The 17659-nt window shown below is 38.7% G+C and overlaps 1 protein-coding gene across 8 annotated transcripts in view; it reads left to right on the top strand.

Annotated features, from left to right (window-relative positions):
* Positions 1 to 17659, top strand: part of KIF21A (kinesin family member 21A) — a 107973-nt gene that overhangs the window by 69091 nt on the left and 21223 nt on the right. For 5 of the 8 annotated variants that reach the window (XM_069977200.1, XM_069977209.1, XM_069977179.1 and 2 more), the window contains 11 exons: positions 673 to 875; positions 1845 to 1992; positions 3649 to 3843; positions 4007 to 4108; positions 4538 to 4703; positions 6956 to 6976; positions 8097 to 8157; positions 8716 to 8770; positions 9186 to 9403; positions 13151 to 13264; positions 13691 to 13819. In XM_069977200.1, the coding sequence (XP_069833301.1) occupies positions 673 to 875; positions 1845 to 1992; positions 3649 to 3843; positions 4007 to 4108; positions 4538 to 4703; positions 6956 to 6976; positions 8097 to 8157; positions 8716 to 8770; positions 9186 to 9403; positions 13151 to 13264; positions 13691 to 13819 (1412 nt within the window). The remainder of the gene's footprint in view (positions 1 to 672; positions 876 to 1844; positions 1993 to 3648; positions 3844 to 4006; positions 4109 to 4537; positions 4704 to 6955; positions 6977 to 8096; positions 8158 to 8715; positions 8771 to 9185; positions 9404 to 13150; positions 13265 to 13690; positions 13820 to 17659) is intronic. The other 3 variants (XM_069977190.1, XM_069977218.1, XM_069977221.1) reach the window with 2 other exon arrangements.

Genomic DNA, 17659 nt, shown 5'->3' with positions numbered 1-17659 from the left:
TTTGAGCAGTCACGACCTAGGTGTTCAAGCCCCCTACAATAACTAGAAGTTGGGGGAAAATCTTAACTCCCCAACTCACTGTGATCTCTGTCTAGCTGCACTGGAGGTGGGCTCTAAAAACTAAGGGTCCTATTAGATGAAATGATTTACAATTTTTTTTAAGCTTTTTTTTTTTCCAATTGATAGACAATTCCGAACGAATCCTTTTGCAAACAACCTGAAATCATTCACCATAATACACCTAACAATAGCCGCTAGTTACGATCATAATTATGATTGTTCATAAAGATTTGTGAACAATTAACAACGATTTTATGGTCGGCTCAAAAAATGCGATCAACAACACAAACAAATTTCTGTTAGTCTTTGATCATTGCCTGCCTACACACAGTAAGATTATCACTTAAATTCGAACAATATAACTATTTTTCCCTCGATAATCTTTCTGTGTAATTGACCCCCTATAATGGGGACTGTCTCGTGCAGCTGGATGGATGAGGCAATAAGCTGAGGAATGAAGTGCTTCTCCTGGCCCTAACAATCGGTGGGGGCCTGAACACTCCATACACTGACCGTTGAAAACTATTGAAATACCAAAAATTCTTTTTAAGTTACCGTGCCTGTTTAATTTAAAAGATTGCTGACATGTTTTATCACACTAAATGTAAACAGGTTACGGCACTTCGGCGACAAGTAAAACCAATGTCTGATAGAGTGGCTGGGAGGATTGTAAGTCGTAAAATTAGCCTCCCAGAACCAGTTTCAGAACATGTCATTGAAGAGCATGACTCAGCCCGAATAGCTGGACAACAAAGGCCTAAAATCCCAATAGCAAGAGTACAACCTGCGACATCTAGTACTTACAATGGCATCAGGTACAGCATTGACATTCTACTGTTCGGTTAAATGTTGTTGAACTGTGACTTTTTCCTGAAGTTGCATAATGTAGTTCTTTTTTTTGCATGAAAGCTAGTACTTTTTTTTTCTTCTTATCCTAGTGATATATCTTTTAACTACCAATGATGGGTTACCGGCTTCAGTGTCAAAAATAAATATTAGCACTTTTTAGGCTATGCTGTTGCATTATTTTTTAAGCTGTTGTGCGGAAAGGTGGCATATCTTTTTGTATTGTCTTTACCTTACTACACACACACTGCTCACTCCACGCTCACAGCAAAGCCAAGAGATGCTATATTAAACTGCAATGGCATGGCACTCAGATGAGTGCTGCTGCTCACTCACTTTAGTGATTGATGGGGGTCTTGGCACCTGGACAAGTTTCTTTCGGGTATCTTTTGAAAATGGCATCCGTCATTATTCATGGTCCATCTTGTCATAAATGAACTACAAGTTTCCTCACCACCAACAATAAATTAGTTGGTTACAGTTCGATCATGATAAAATACTTCAGACTATACCATGGATGTGTTTAATAAGATTTTTTATTTTTTTGCATTTTTCCATTTTTAGACTTGAGAAAGTTCTGCACAGCAGAAAAGTAATCTCATTACAGCCATAGTTCAGGAATCAGGGGTATTTATTTTTAATTACATGTGCTAACTGCAGAATTATCATTTTAATGAAGGTACAGTGGTTATTGCAAAATGTTCACAATCCCCAGCTGAGAACAGTAGGTGTGGGAGGATGGATAGCAATATCACAGCAGCATGGGATAATTACAATACGTTAAGCTTAATTAAGATTTAGCTTTGCATCCTTTAGCCTTCCCATGTTTGTGTTATTATAAATTTATTTCTTCTTAGCTATGGACTACTATGTGTCACAAAGTATGTACATTACAGTACAGAATTTCTAATTGTTCGTGTACATTCTTTTATTGGCAGAAAAAAACATCAAAGAAAAGGATCTAACACTTATACTTCAAAGGCGGCTAGACAGAAATGGCAGTCACTGGAAAGAAGGATCACTGACATTGTGATGCAGAGGATGACTATCTCCAATATGGAATCTGACATGAACCGGCTACTGAAGGTAAAAATTCACACAATGAGAATTCAAATATTTAAGAAACAACAGCGTAGCCATTGAAACTAGAATATATTGTGTTTTCAAAAGCCCTCAAAATAATAATAAAAAAAACAGACTGCATATTAGCAGTGCTGATGAATATCTGTATATAAATAAGTAAAAAAAGCGCTGCTGGAAATTGGAACTGTAAATGTAGATAACAGTCTTTTGCCCTGTTTACACCCAGTGTAGAAATAGAATGGAGCCCACAGTCCTGAAACAGGTTGATGACCGTGGATTACATGTAGTACAGGTATGCTGATCAGGCTGTGTAATATGGCTCTTAGCCTTGAGCTGTTGGATAAACTAGTGGGATCTTATTTAACAAGCTTTTTAAATGCTTACGCAGCCCTTTGCTTCAGTCAGTCTCAGAACAGCCCGAACAGCTGTTGAACGAGCATTTTCTTGTTTGTTGGCTGATCTCTAGCCCTGCTACACAGTGCGATGTCAACCTGTTTGGCTGGTAATTGCCCTGTGTTATAGGCCACTGAGAATCAATACACCAACATTAATATTTTTGCATCTATAAAGGACCTTACATTATATTGTCTAGAACAGTAAGCATGTCTCCTAACGTGAACCTTCTTTTCATGTGTAAACTTTCTCAATTTACCTGGAATAAGACATTTAAACAAGACATACTGTAAGACAAAACAACTAAATTCCATTCGGAAATATTGCTCAGGATTATATGAAAACAATATTTTAGCAATTTCTTTGTTTTATCTTGGATATTGGTACACTACATATTGTACAGGTAGCAGAAAGTTGTGTGTAGTAGAGGTAGATAATGGCACACTGTGTAATGTAGGTAGGGAGAAATACACTTCAAGTATAGGTAAAGAATGGCACCTGTCGCGTAAACATGTTTGCACGTAGTGCTATGCCCTTTACACAACTACCATTAAAGTCTATGGGAGTTACACAAAATGGCTTTCTGACCACCTCTGTGGGTTGCAAGCAGGCTGGAAGGAGCTGGGGGCCCTCAATTTTGAAATTAGTGCAAGTGCCAGAGGTGTGAGACTCATTTATCAGATATTATGTCATATCCTGTGGACATGCTTTAAATGTTAAGCTGAATATATCACTTTAAAGACCTATATTGCGCAGAGAACTTGCATTTTAGGGGACTGGGTGAAAGAATTATTAAATGTCTTATGACATTTTAATTAATTATAAAAAATTTTGCAGTTGTACTTGAAATAATAGGTATTTTTTCCCTCATCTTCCGTTTTGACCAGAAATGTATGGACATTTTTTTATAGTCTGATCTGCCCTAAATTACTCAACTGTTCAGCTCAGATATAGATATGCTTTGTGCTGACCATAAAGAAGGTTAAAGAAGCTTGGAAGTCCCAGATTTATCCGTTATTAATAATTCACTGTGCATTTTATGAAAATTGTGTATCAATCTCCTTGAATCATGTCTTTGTCCTGTAATACCATTAATCTAGCTAGTAATGTTAAGGACATTAAGATGGCATTAAACACAAACTGCAGGTGTATATGGTATAGAGTTGTTTTTTTTTTCTTTTTATTTATATTGTTTTAACAATTCTAAGTCACTGAGGTACTGTGGGTTTATTGTTTTCACTTTATTGTTTTTGCCTTCTATTACAGCAAAGGGAGGACCTCACAAAGAGGAAAGAAAAAGCTACAAGAAAATGGGACCGGATCATGAAGGAAACGGGTGATCATGACAAAAACCTCAACTCTCTGAATGAAGAAATTGAGTCACTGAGTGCTAATATTGACTACATTAATGACAGTATATCTGACTGTCAGGCCAGTATTATGCAGATGGAAGAGGCCAAAGTAAGCTGTTAAAATATATTTCCTTTCTGCCGATTTTCTTTCATTCATCTTTCTGTCTGCCCTTCATGCCTTCCCTCCCTTCTTTCTTTTCTGATACATAACAGATGGGGCAAATTATTATTCTTTTCATTTCCCTGCTAAAAACAATTTTGGTCCCCTTTAGGAAGAAGGAGATACATTGGATGTTACTGCCATTATTAGTTCTTGCACTTTAACAGAGGCGCGATACCTCCTTGATCATTTTCTTTCTATGGCTGTCAGCAAGGTAAGACATTTGTAGTTTCTTTTTCTTTTGCTCTTTTGAGACCTGCATTATATCAAGCACAAAACCAGTTTTGTAGTATAATTCCAATGTTATGTGATTCTTATTCACAATAGTAATTAATGGGTCTGGAATTTGTCTGTTTGAATCAGCACAATCTGCAATCTGCATGTAATGGAAGACAACTATCTTTTAGTTATGTCCAGTCCGTTTAGTTTTAGTACCATGGGAAGTTTAGAACTATTAGGGATGACGTGATTAGTGTTAGCAGAGTATTGTTGTACCGTGTTAGCTATAGAAATCTGTAGAATAGAGAAGAAATCAGGCGATACCTTTTAGAGGCTAACTGAGTATATTAGTGATTAGTGTTAATTATAATTGTGTTTTAATTCCACCCTTGTGCTCTAATATTCCTTTTTCCTTTGCTCATAGGGTCTCCAGGCTGCCCAGAGAGAGGCACAAATTAAAGTTCTAGAAGGGCGTCTGAAACAAATTGAAATTACAAGTGCCACACAAAATCAGCTTTTATTCCATATGTTAAAGGAAAAGGCAGAGTTGAATCCTGAACTTGATGCTCTATTGGGCCATGCTTTACAAGGTTGGTTTCTAGTTTAAGCAACCTCTTTTTTTGCATGTTTGTTTTTTTTGGCATGTTTATAAATGACAGAAACCATCTTAACATGGTTTACATGAATAAATGCTGTAAGTGAACTAAGGTGAGCACCAGGGCAGTTTCTAGGTAATTTTGACTACAGGGCGAATCTTGATAAAAGCGCCCCCCCCATCCCCATGATTTATTTGGGTTGTTGCTAGAAAGAAGCAGTGTGTGTATTATGGCATAGTTTCAATCAAAAGTCATTCAGTGATTTACCAGTGACGTCGTCTTTGATATGAGGCATCTCCATCCGGCCCAGATCTCCATGATGATTTCTTGCAGCTGCAATTCATCTCTTCTGAACCTACCAGACAAGCATGCAGCCCCCCTCCACACACTATCCCCCCTGACCCCATCTCCACACACTATCCCCCCTGCAGCCCCCCTCCACACACTATCCCCCCTGCAGCCCCCCTCCACACACTATCCCCCCTGACCCCACCTCCACACACTATCCCCCTACAGCCCCGCTCAACACACTATCCCCCCTGACCCCACCTGTGAGGGGGGGGGGGGTGACGGTCTGGGTGGGGGTGCGTAGTGCGCTATCCAAACCAGGCTGTGTGAGGTCCAGGGGGTGCCACCGGCGCCCCGTCCCGTTGCAAGAAACGGCCCTGGTGAGCACATATGTTTTATGGCAGTCAATTTCTATGTAGGTATTACTTGAAATATTAGCATAAATAATTATGGAACTGTAGCTGCCTGCGAGCTGACAACTGACTTTACATTTCTGGCAGATTTGCAATTTACTTTGCAGAGACACCAAAGAGCTTGCAGTGGCACAAAAATGCAAGGGAGAGAGGGAAGGTTTATTACTGATCGCTGTATACACAGTACTAAATTACGCTGTGTACGCAACTCAGAAGGAGCCATAGAGCTTCCTGCTGACAGTCTTGGAATGCTGCAGGAACCCGATCAGCTCTGTATTGGACATTAGGAGGCTGCATTTACCCCTGTGGGATTAGAAGGCAGTATCAAGACAATCAATAGTAGATTGATAGTACAAGTAGATTTACGAGATTCTGAGTAAGATCTTATACTAGTGATAGAATAGCTAGAAATAGTGCAACTCCTCATGTACAAGACAGTTTATCCTGAAAAGTTACTTGTAGTGACAGTTAAGCTTAAAAAAATCCCCCCTACACACAAAAGGTATGTATAAAAAAACAAAAAAAAAATAAAAATAAAACAAAGAGGTCCAAATTACATCTCATGGTGACCTCACTGCTACATACTTGACTTGTATGTAAATGACCGAAAGGGGACAGAGTTTTAAAAAAAATTCTAGTGGCACTTTAAGCCTTTAAGAAGAATAAAAAGAATAACAGAAATGTATGCAGCATGCTGTAGGTATAAGCCATTTGTCACTAGTACTTCAGAGATTCTATGATTATAGAAAAAACCTAATACAGCATCTATTCTGATTTTATTCTAAAGGTCACATGAAATGTAAATGTTGATTTATAAGCTTGTGATTCTTTGTGAAATTCCTTGGCTTTTTTTTTTCTACATGGCTGTTCTGGTTTTCACTAAGGCCTAGGCTAAATGCTGCCAAGTTGACCTGAATTTTTTTTAATATTATTGTAGTTAATATGCTGAGCACATATTTCTTCTAGATGAACTTTTGTCATTAGGGTGGTTATTGAATAAATTTTGCCCTCAACAGGGGACACTTTTAAATGACCACATATTTAGGTAATCTGAATCACAAAATTGTTTCATAGTTTAAATGTCCCTGCTGCTCCCTGTACCATTCCTTTCTAAACATTTGATAATGGTGAGATTTAGAGCTCTTTTCAGACATATTGTTATTGCAGAACAACAGTTCTGGATTTTCAAAACCACAGCATTCCCTATGGGTTTACTTGATTTTTACCTCCTCCAGCATTCTTCCCTTGAAATGGAAGTGCTATGGGCTCAGGAGCTCAGCCCGCTCCCTCAGTGGTTGTTTTAGTGTTACTGTGTACAATCGCCAGTAGCTGCTGGGACCAGGCATACATGAGCACATGTTTATAGTGTGATTTCCATAAAGATAAGTTGAAAGTTTTTCTTACCTCCCTTCACATAGCCTTTAAGCAAGATCTTTATTTTTAATTTTTTTTTTTATGTAAGAATGGGGCTTAGTTATCTTGGCAGATGAATCTGTTTTGATTGTGGTGTTGGTTTTTGTTTCCTTGTTGCTTGAATTCACACAGGCTTAGATAGCATTCCACTGGGTAAGTATATCTTTAGCTTCCTATGCGTTATGCAAATGCATGACTTACTAATGATCCATATGCACTAACCAGAAGACCACGCAGACCTTCTGAGGATGTGCCCACGTTGCATGTCCTACTATGACAACATCCTTTCAGCCGTATGTTTCCAGTCTCATGCACTACCATATATTAATCACGATATTAACAGCTGAATGCTGATAATATGGCTTCATGTAAAAGATCTAGATCACCATTAACCTCTCGGGTGCACCATAGATAACATGTAAGGTCATCTTTTTTCTTTTTTTTTTAAAAGCTTACTTACACGTAGACGTTTATTTTAACAACGTGTAGACCAATTTATATCCGTATTTACCATAGCTTAGTTCAAATCAAATGTATTTGGTTCAGTGAAAGAAAAAAAATAGCATAAAGAATTTGGTAAAATTATACCAAATGAGTTTGACTTTGTAAGTTTCTCTCTTGGCCGGTGAAATGGCATTTAAAAAACATTGGTTTACCCTGGAAATGTAGTGCTTCTATAACAAATTGTACAGTAGTGAACTCATTAGAATGATTATTTGTTGCTAAAGTATAGTTTAAGGATCTATGTTGATAAAGTACATAAAGACATTTTCAGGTTAGATTTGGGCGATAGGCTAGCTTTCTGCAGCTTGAGCATTGGTTGAGATATTGCCACTACGAAGATACAGCTGGGGAGAGCGGGGCAGCTATGCGATCCAACTGCCTGCTTGCTGATTGGAAAACTTTAGTCTCATAGAATATAATGTTGCTGAAGTTTCAGAATTACCTAGAACTATCTAGAACTTTTGACTTGCCTGATAACATGTCAAAAGGCGAATGAACTTGCCAAACGTTTGAGTTTGTCCGAACCCAAACGCTCAGCATTTGACTCCTGATGACTGGAGAAGTTAGATGCAGCCCTAGGGAGTTCTGGAAAACATGGATTATAGCCTAGACTGTTTCCATGTTTTACTGGCAGTATACCTCTCCAGTGATACATTTTTTGTGTTGGAGAATTTCTTAGAAATTAAGTGGCAATAAAACATGGCCAATTTTTTTTGTATACATATATTACATTGAATATGATATCTATATGTTTTTCCGTGTATTTTAGAAAATCAAGAAAATAGCAGTGATGAGGAAGGATCTTTACAAAGCCCTGGGACAGAGGGAAGGTATGTTTTAGCAAACTTTTATTACCAGAATTACAGCTTCAATATCAATTTCCTGTATTCTTCATAATACTGGTTGTATACTTATTTTATGACCAGTGTTTGTGTGGCTTAATTATTTTTTGCTCAGCTGTAGATTTTATCCAGTCTTCTTGGTTGTCATTTAAAACAAGCAAATTATATTGGGAGAATTTCATGTTGTCTTCTAAGCTATTTCAACAGTGTGAAAAAAAATTTCACGGTTATTATATCCATAGTGCTTTTCTGAGACATTGCTATCCTCGAGTGACAGGTCACATTTGGGTGGAGGGATTTAAGCCTACATGAAATTAGTCTTTTAACAAAAAAAGAATTGCTGAATACTGTCATCCAGTAGAAAGGAGTATAAACAATATTCATCAATCTTGTGGAGTTTTAATGGCTAAAATAAACTTGAGTGACGTTAGCTTAGGAAAGGTCTTTGGTCCCTTGCTCGTGTAAAGTAGTTACTTATTGCATGATGGGACACAAGGTTGTGTTTTATTACATACCTTTTAATACTGTTCTTATTGTTTTGCTCAGTACTCTTTCGTCTGATTTAATGAAACTTTGCGGTGAGGGAAAGCCCAAAAGCAAGGTAAGCAGGAACCCACTAATGTGAAAATGGCATTGACTTAATAATTTAAGTGTGCGTTGGTGGAAGCCGAGCTGCAGTAACCAGACACAGCCACTATGCAATCAACGCAGCCAACCAAATATATATTGCCGCGAAGAACAGCTGATAGGTTGGGGTGTCGGATGTCGGCAGTGATTGATGGCCCAACCTGAAGATAGGCCACTGATTTTCCTGGAAATTTTATTTACTATTGTGCTTATCTATTTTGCTATAAAATAAGGTAGACCTGTGGGCTACTTTTGTAGCTATACAAAACAAATGGTGGAAACTGTTTACTGATAGTAGGATTTAGGCTGTGCATAATAAAATGATGTGGTAAAATTACATTTATAGTGGACTTGCAACTTCTGGTAATGTTTTTTTGTGATCTAAACAGGCACGGAGGAGAACAACTACTCAGCAGGAGTTGCTTTATGCAGATAGTTGTGAGAATGCTGTTGATCTTGAAGCTGGAGATAATGGCACGTCCACATACCTCACTCCAGTTCCTGAGGTGCAAGGGACTGAGATTAATGTGGAGACAAGTTCCAGTACTGTTAGAGAGAAAGACACAATGCCTCCTCCTTCTGGCTTATCTTCTAAAACAGGCAGCATGTAAGTCTGTTTGCACTGCATTAATCTGCACTGCTTTTTCTTTGACTGTTTTTGTGTGTGTTTAGGATGGTATGCATGTATTTATAAGACTTCTTTAATGTATGTGCTAGGCTGGATCAGAAAGCATGAACCATTGACTAAGCACATTCTTATCTCTTGCTAGAGGGAAAAATAATAATAATAATAATAATAATAATAAAGCTTCACCCTACAAGTAACTATTGCTTTCTTCATAGGGGATGCATGATACATGCTTTAGGTAAAGAATCAATCTGTGTGGATAATCTGCACATTTCTGTATATTTGTGTGTTATCTCTAGGACACTATTACCAGATACTGCTCATTAAGTTTTCATATCCTATAGGTATTAAGGTTCTGTTGCACTATTACATTGTTATGTTGCCTGCTCTGCCTGTCAGTATTTAAGGATATGAAATGTATCAATTTGTGGTGATATTGAAATGTAGCTGCTGTTTCCTAGAATCCATTACTTAGAGCTTTTTATGGCTTTGAAAAATGCCAAGGAGTCTTATTAAACAGTATTTTTAAGTTATGGTTTATGTGCCCTGCATCTGAGTCTGCGTAAAAGACACTTAAAAGCCATTTTTCTTTTACCTTCCTCCATAAGTAATTTGTCTTGAAGGAATGACTATTGCATGAAAATCTCATCACCTCTAGCGCCACTAAATTTTCTGATGCATGTGCACTGTTTATAAGGTAATGCTTGCTAATATGCAGAATTAGTTCTGACAACAGAACAGTAACACAGTCCTGGACCTCTTGTTGCAATTATCAAAGGCAAAAATATAGTTTAAGACTCCATCTTGAATCATCCTCTTGTTATAATGTTGGAAGAGCTGGCTGACTATTTTAAAGCAAGGTAATTTCAATTTCATGTTCATATGCTATCAATATTTGATCTAAAGAGATCCAATAGCTGTCCATTTTGAGAAGTAAGTTTGTGCTTCCAATCAAAGGTTGTGTTGGAATATACAATATAGCTCCATTAAAGTGACTAAAGTGACTAAGCTACATCTACTGGCATAGAAAAAAAAGTGAAACTGTCCAAAGCCATCTTTTTGTCATGAGAATAGAAAAGCCCACCTAGCATTACTAAAATGTTTGTGTGTAGTTCAGCTGCTATGCTATCTGTGATGAGTGGTCAGCTATGGAAATTGTCTCTCCTTCAGAAAAGAAGGTGGCGGTCTCTGTAGCAATTCTGTACTCAAAGCAAAAGAAGGCTTAAGAATCTAAGAAATATAAAAGAACAAAGCAAGTCTGTAGAAGGTGCTCTGACACTACTTGATAGTAGGGCTTTTGTAAGTTTTGTGGGACACACTAAACACATGGACTAATATTGATCTGCAACAGAGGTGCTCCTCATGAATGAGACTAAGGTATCCATACGCAAAGTGAGGATAAAAAGCTGAGGGCACTCACCGATATCATGCAGTTTTCTTTATTCCAAATGCCGTTAAAATTCAGCAAGGCATATTATCTGTAGCAGACGCAAGAAACTTAGCAGTACAAACATGACTGCCATTTCGTGCACATGTGCGTGAAATGGCCCTCAAGTTTGTACTGCTAAGTGTCTTATGCCTTGCTGAATTTTAACTGTATTTGGAATAAAGGAAACTGCATGATATCGGTGAGTGCCCTCAGCTTTTTATCCTCACTTTGTGTAAAATATATAAAACATATATTCTGCTTTAACACATTTTTGTTTACTACTTAATATGTATTTCTTCATAGTTTTCTTTTCTTCAATATTGTGCATTTATTCTCATTATGCTGTCTGCATAGTGCATGTCGTCCATTTAACACAAGGCGGCCGAAGTGCCGAATAAGAGGGGTCATTACTGTCATTTATAAAAAAAACTTTTGACATGTCATAGACTCATATCAAACGTTTTGATTGGTCTGGGTCAGACTCACTCTCACTCTGTGTTAGAGAAAGAGTCGGGCTCTTAATCGGGAGAGGTTGCTCTGCAGTGCTGTCCCCCGCCTATTCTCCTGGACACTACGGGTCTAAATACTCAGACCTGGACCGATCAAGGTCCTAATGTGTCCATGCATTACACAGAAAACCAATTCATACAGGTGGAGCTAAGTATTAATCTGTTTTTCCTGTTATGATGCTGCTGAAAAATGCTGTGGAGTTCCTCACCACAAATTACAAGACCACAACCTGTAATCTGTATTTTTGCTGGACCCTTTTATGAAAAAGAGGCATTTAAAATGGGTCAATCCCAATAGGCATTAAAAGCAAGGCATATCTAATTTATAATAGCTTAAAGGTCAAAAGAAGTGGTGTATATGCAACTACCATATTCAGTCTTATTGTTACATAGAACCTTGTATTTTCCAAATGTAACAATGAACCAAATTATTATTTAGTGTAAAGGGATTGTCAGTAAGAAAACTAGGTCTCAACTGACTTATGTGAATTTAAATAATTCCTAATGTAGCAGCATTTATGAAAGTGTACTGTATGAGAGATACAGACCTAATAATCTCCCATGTGCCTGTATTATTTTGACTACCTGTTGCCCTTTGTTATGACTAAGGCGCGCCAGGCATGCTCAGTACAACTGCAAACTGTTAGCTGGCCTGCAAGCAAGGGGGATTGTAGGGTGGTGTATGCACTGTTATATACTTGTCATGACAACCCCTTTAAGAAAAAATGATTTAAAGCAAATCTATTGTCACATATGCTATTAGAGGTTTTTTACTTACTCACCGATTGAAACAGATCGATGCGGTTCATCCGGACATCTCCCTCCCTGTGCAGGAGATATGGTTGTTTTTCAGTATATGTTAATAAGCATGTCTGGTGCACTGGAGGCAGGCTGAGCACCCCTGGTCACCATTATCCCCTCCAATCGCTATTGCGCCTCACATGGATAGAATGAGGCATGACAGTGATGGTAGGCGATATCAGCCCTAATTGTCAAGTATTTAAAACTTCTATCAGCATGTGTGCTGATAGATTTGCTTTAAAGGGACTTCCAACCCACCCCCCTCAAAACTAATGTCATCTGTAAGTAGAATAAAGGACGCTGACTCGAAATCTGTAATTTGTAGCTTTCTACTCTTTAGCATTTCGGCATTGTAAGCCTACAAACTACTCTATCTACTGATAAGTTTAGAGGATGTCTTGAAGGTGACAGAGTCTCTTTTTAAGTGTTTGAAAGTGACCTCAGATGTCTTCCAGAAGACTTGGCGAAGAACCAAGACCCATAGGGGGAGATTTATCAAAGGGTGTAAAATTTAGACTGGTGCAAACTACCCACAGCAACCAATCACAGCTCATCTTTAGGCAGTGCTGAAAGGAAAGCTGAACTGTGATTGGTTGCTGTGGGCAGTTTGCACCAGTCTAAATTTTACACCCTTAAAAACTAAAAAATGGGAAATAAAAACTAACAAGTGGCTGTGGGCTCTTTAGTAACAATATGCAGATGGCACATTGAGTGAATTAATATTCTAAAGATAAAGCAGTGTTAAAATATGTTCACGTTTTTTTCTGAAAAGTAATGTTAAATGCATTCAGCTGTTTATGAATATGGATTTAAAGGTGTTTTTGTACAGGAAATTCTAACAATCCTCCTGACGTAATTACTAATGCTTTATGCAAATGATTGTACTAAGATACAAAGGGTTTTTACTGTCTCTGAGGTGCATGCCAGGCAATTGTGGAAGTGTTCTGTATATAATTACTTATCATTGACAAAAGTTATACTTTTCAGGTCTAGGCCAAATTCATTGACTGAGAAGCGTATTCCTGAGCCTTCTCCATCATCGAGAAGAAAAACCTATGAAAGGAGCGGAGAAAAGATGGGTAAACCCAAAGAACAAAAATTGTACGTATACACCGCGGCCATGCTCTAACTATGTTCTTTATCTTTCTCTTTAATGTTCTCTTCATCGATGGTGTACAGCGGTTGCTTCCAAGATATGACAGCAGTCATTTACTGGTACTTGACATCTCACAAATGAGCCACCCAGTGTTACAGATTTGTACACAATAAGTGCCAATACTTGTTGAGCCGGCTTTACATTTTAAATGCCCTTCTTTTCTTTTTTTATCTTTCTTGTGTAAGCCTCTGTTTTTTGTTAGTGGAGGATGTTCTACAGGAGTTGCCATGTTTTATTCATAAGACTTACCCATTAATAATCTAAATTGCTTTTTGGAAAGCAGGCTTGTATAGCATGAGTCATTTACCTTACTGACTTCCATCTTTTATAACCCATTGAAGTGAGCATTCCATGTTCTTTTTTTCTTGTAGCTCAGACTCGGGAACTTCAGAGGCTAGTCTATCACCTCCTTCTTCCCCAACAAGCCGAACCCGTAATGAAATGAATGTTTTTAGCCGCCTCACAGTTTCTCAGGGAAACTCAACATGTCAGCAGGATAAGTAAGTCCAAGGACAATAAGTCACCCCCTATATTGGCAGGCACAACTCTGCAGTGTTTCATAATCAAAGAAATTATCTTTTTGTTAAAATTGACCCTAAACACGCAGAACGAAGATTTTTACCTCCTAAGATGATACTTAGTATACTAAGGGAGTAACCAAGATTCTGTGCAAGAACTAAGAAATTGGGAGCTGAATTGTACAATGATGAAAAGAAAACCACTATCACGTCTATAATAAGAAACTTTATAACATTATTTACATTACTGGTGGCTGTGGTATGTTTAGGGACATGACAAGCCACATCCTTTGCTTTTTGTTCATGTCCTGTAGGGTTTATCTTAGGATGACAACTTCTGTGCCCTATTAGGATAAGTAGATGTCATAAAGAGGTCCCACTGTGTACTAGAATGGAGAGTCACTCTAGGGTTTTACTTGATTATGTGTTCCATAATAATGCTATAGTAATGGGCTGCTTCAGGGGGAAGTGTATGATGCAGCCTCCTCAGTGGAGTGAGAGAATCCAGATAGAATCCTGATTTGTAAAAAAAAAAAAAAAAAGGATGGTTCTTTATGAGAACCTATTTAATATTTTAAGGAAGCCAACTATTTTCCATGTATTTCAAAATGTGGGGTACTCCAAGATTAGAAAAATAAACATGGTGCAGTAGCGTGTAGCATTGCTTACCTATCTGTCTCAGTTCTAAACTTATGAAAAATCCATTTGTTTGGGGGTCTTGGTTCTGTATTTTGTGGTTGTACTACTTGTTTGAGCAGTTGTTTAGTACTACAAGACCCAGAAGGTTTTGCTTTCCCCCACCACTCCTGACAGTTCCCCACCCATAACATCTAATTTCTCTGCACACCATTGCAGTGCACGGTCACTGAGGTTGCAGCACCTGCTCGTCATTCAGCATTAGGGTATGTTCCCACTATGGAATATGTGGCAGAATTTCAAGCAGAAGTCGTGCAGCAGACTCGGCCTGTCCCATAGACTCAATGACATTCTTAAACAAAATCTGCCGTCTGCCCAAAGAATTGACATATCTTGCCACACAATTCGTAGTGGGAACATACTCTAAAACAGCATGCTGTTGCTGTAATCACATCTCACTAAGGCAGTATTCACACATGGCGTTTTTGTTGTGTTTTTCATCCACGTTTGCCCCAATGTTGCTGTTTGTTTGCTGCAAATTACAAAGTTGGAGTATAATATTTTGTTGCTGCTTTGTTGAAATCACAGCAAAACTGCCAGATTTATTAATGTGTCTCCAGCCCTTAGTAAAATTGGTGGGTTTTTCACATGACAAAACTAACACACTATAAGTGACTGATCTTTATAATGGAAAACCTGTCAAGAAAATAGCAGCTTGTTTGATAAGTTTGCCGATTATGGTAGGTTTAAAGGGACACACCCACTTTTCTTTTCTTTTTTTGTTGTTGCCAAAAATGATTGATAATTTTATTTAAATAAAAATTTCTTATACCAGATAGCCGCTTTAACTGTGTCACTTAGAGGAGGACAGTGTTTCGGCCGGACCTTTTTTAGTCCCATAGAATGTATGTTGCAGTGTAGGCTAATGCACTTACTATATTGTAGAGTCACACTTTGTGTAGCTAAAAAAAAATGATAATTTAGGAAAACTATTTTGTTAATATTAAACAAAAGTTCATTGGGAAATAAGGAAAGTGATGACTAGATTTTTCCCTACAGGTAGGTAACCACTAATCTAAATTTTAAATTAAAGTAGTGCAGTTGATTTAGGTTTAGGCTGCCAGGACCCCCCTTCCCATAATGACCCCTTCCCAGTTTTTTTTTCTTTCTATTCCTCCTTGAGAAAGCTGTACTTTCTCATTGAACTACTAGTATGGCCTGCCTGTAGCCATGGAGTTCTTAAAGGAGAAGTCCGGCCAAAATTAATTTTTGATATGTTGTTACTTATGAAAAGTTATACAAATTTCTAATGTACATTAATTATGGGAAATGCACATATAGAGCTATTTCCCTTAATTTAGTAGATCCGGAAGTGTTAGAAATATCTCTGAAGAAGTGACGTCACGACCCAGGGTGTAATTCCTATGGAGTGTCCAGCAGGGGGCGCTCTCTATATAGAAGTCTATGGGACTTTATTGTTTCTATGGGTTTCTATGTAATGTAATGTAATGTAATGTAGTGTACAGTGCTTTATTGAATGAATACATCTATGGAATACTTTGGGGAGCAAGTGTCCTTGCTCCCCAAAGTATTGCATAAATGTATTCATTCAATACACAGTAAGCCCGCCGATCCGCCGCATTTCCGCCGATCCGCCACACGCTGATCCGCCGCATTCCCGCCGATCCGGACCATATACATTGAACTACAGCTCCCATCATCTGCTTCTAGTATGAACAGGTGATGGGAGCTGTAGCTGGGTAATGGATATGACATGCCGCCGGGCGCAGGGGGGAGCCGCTCAGTACACAGGAGCGCTCCCCCCTCCTCCTCCTCCTTCCGGGATAACTTCCGCCTATACCAATGCTGAGTCCCTGCCTGGCCGCCGCTCTCCGCTCTCATATACCGGCTCCCGGCATCAGCGCGGACACCAGGATGCATCGGGAGCCGGTATGTATGGAGGGGAGAGCGGAGAGCGGCGGCCAGGCAGGGACTCAGCATTGGTATAGGCGGAAGTTATCACGGAAGGAGGAGGAGGAGGAGGGGGGAGCGCTCCTGTGTACTGAGCGGCTCCCCCCTGCGCCCGGCGGCATGTCATATCCCTTACCCAACTACAGCTCCCATCACCTGTTCATACTAGAAGCAGATGATGGGAGCTGTAGTTCAATGTATATGGTCCGGATCGGCGGGAATGCGGCGGATCAGCGTGTGGCGGATCGGCGGGAATGCGGCGGAAATGCGGCGGATCGGCGGGCTTACTGTGTATTGAATGTATTGAATGAATACATTTATGCAATACTTTGGGGAGCAAGGACACTTGCTCCCCAAAGTATTCCATAGATGTATTCATTCAATAAAGCACTGTACACTACATTACATTACATTACATTACATAGAAACCCAAAGAAACAATAAAGTCCCATAGACTTCTATATAGAGAGCGCCCCCTGCTGGACACTCCATAGGAATTACACCCTGGGTCGTGACGTCACTTCTTCAGAGATATTTCTAACACTTCCTGATACACTAAATTAAGGGAAATAGCAGTATATGTGCATTTCCCATAATTAATGTACATTAGAAATTTGTATAACTTTTCATAAGTAACAACATATCAAAAATTAATTTTGGCCGGACTTCTCCTTTAAGTCTGTTTTTGGCAGCTATGTCAACTGATCGGTGCTCCTCCATTTCATTGCGGGATGCTGATTGGAACACTAACAGACGCAGCACGTATCAAATACTTAAAGGGGTTGTCCAGTGAAATTTTTTTTTCTTTCAAATCAACTGGTTTCAGAAAGTTAAATAGATTTGTAATTTACTTCTATCTAAAAATCTCAAGTCTTTCCATACTTATAAGCTACTATATATCCTGCAGGAAGTGTTGTTTGTTTACATTCAGAAACAGTGCTCTCTACTGACATCTCTGGCGGAGTCAGGAACTGTCCAGCGCAGCAGCAAGTCCCCATAGAAAACCTCTCCTGCTCAGGACAGTTCCTGACTCCGCCAGAGATGTCAGTAGAGAGCACTGTTTCTGAATGTAAACAAACAACACTTCCTGCAGGATATATAGTAGCTTATAAGTATGGGAAGACTTGAGATTTTTAAATAGAAGTAAATTACAAATCTATTTAACTTTCTGATACCAGCTGATTTGAAAGAAAACATTTTTTCGCTGGACAACCC

Source organism: Dendropsophus ebraccatus, chromosome 1 (genome assembly GCF_027789765.1).
Source record: "Dendropsophus ebraccatus isolate aDenEbr1 chromosome 1, aDenEbr1.pat, whole genome shotgun sequence".
NCBI lineage: Eukaryota > Metazoa > Chordata > Amphibia > Anura > Hylidae > Dendropsophus > Dendropsophus ebraccatus.
The sequence above is the reverse complement of the archived record's forward strand: the minus strand, read 5'-3'. Positions and strand labels throughout refer to the sequence as shown.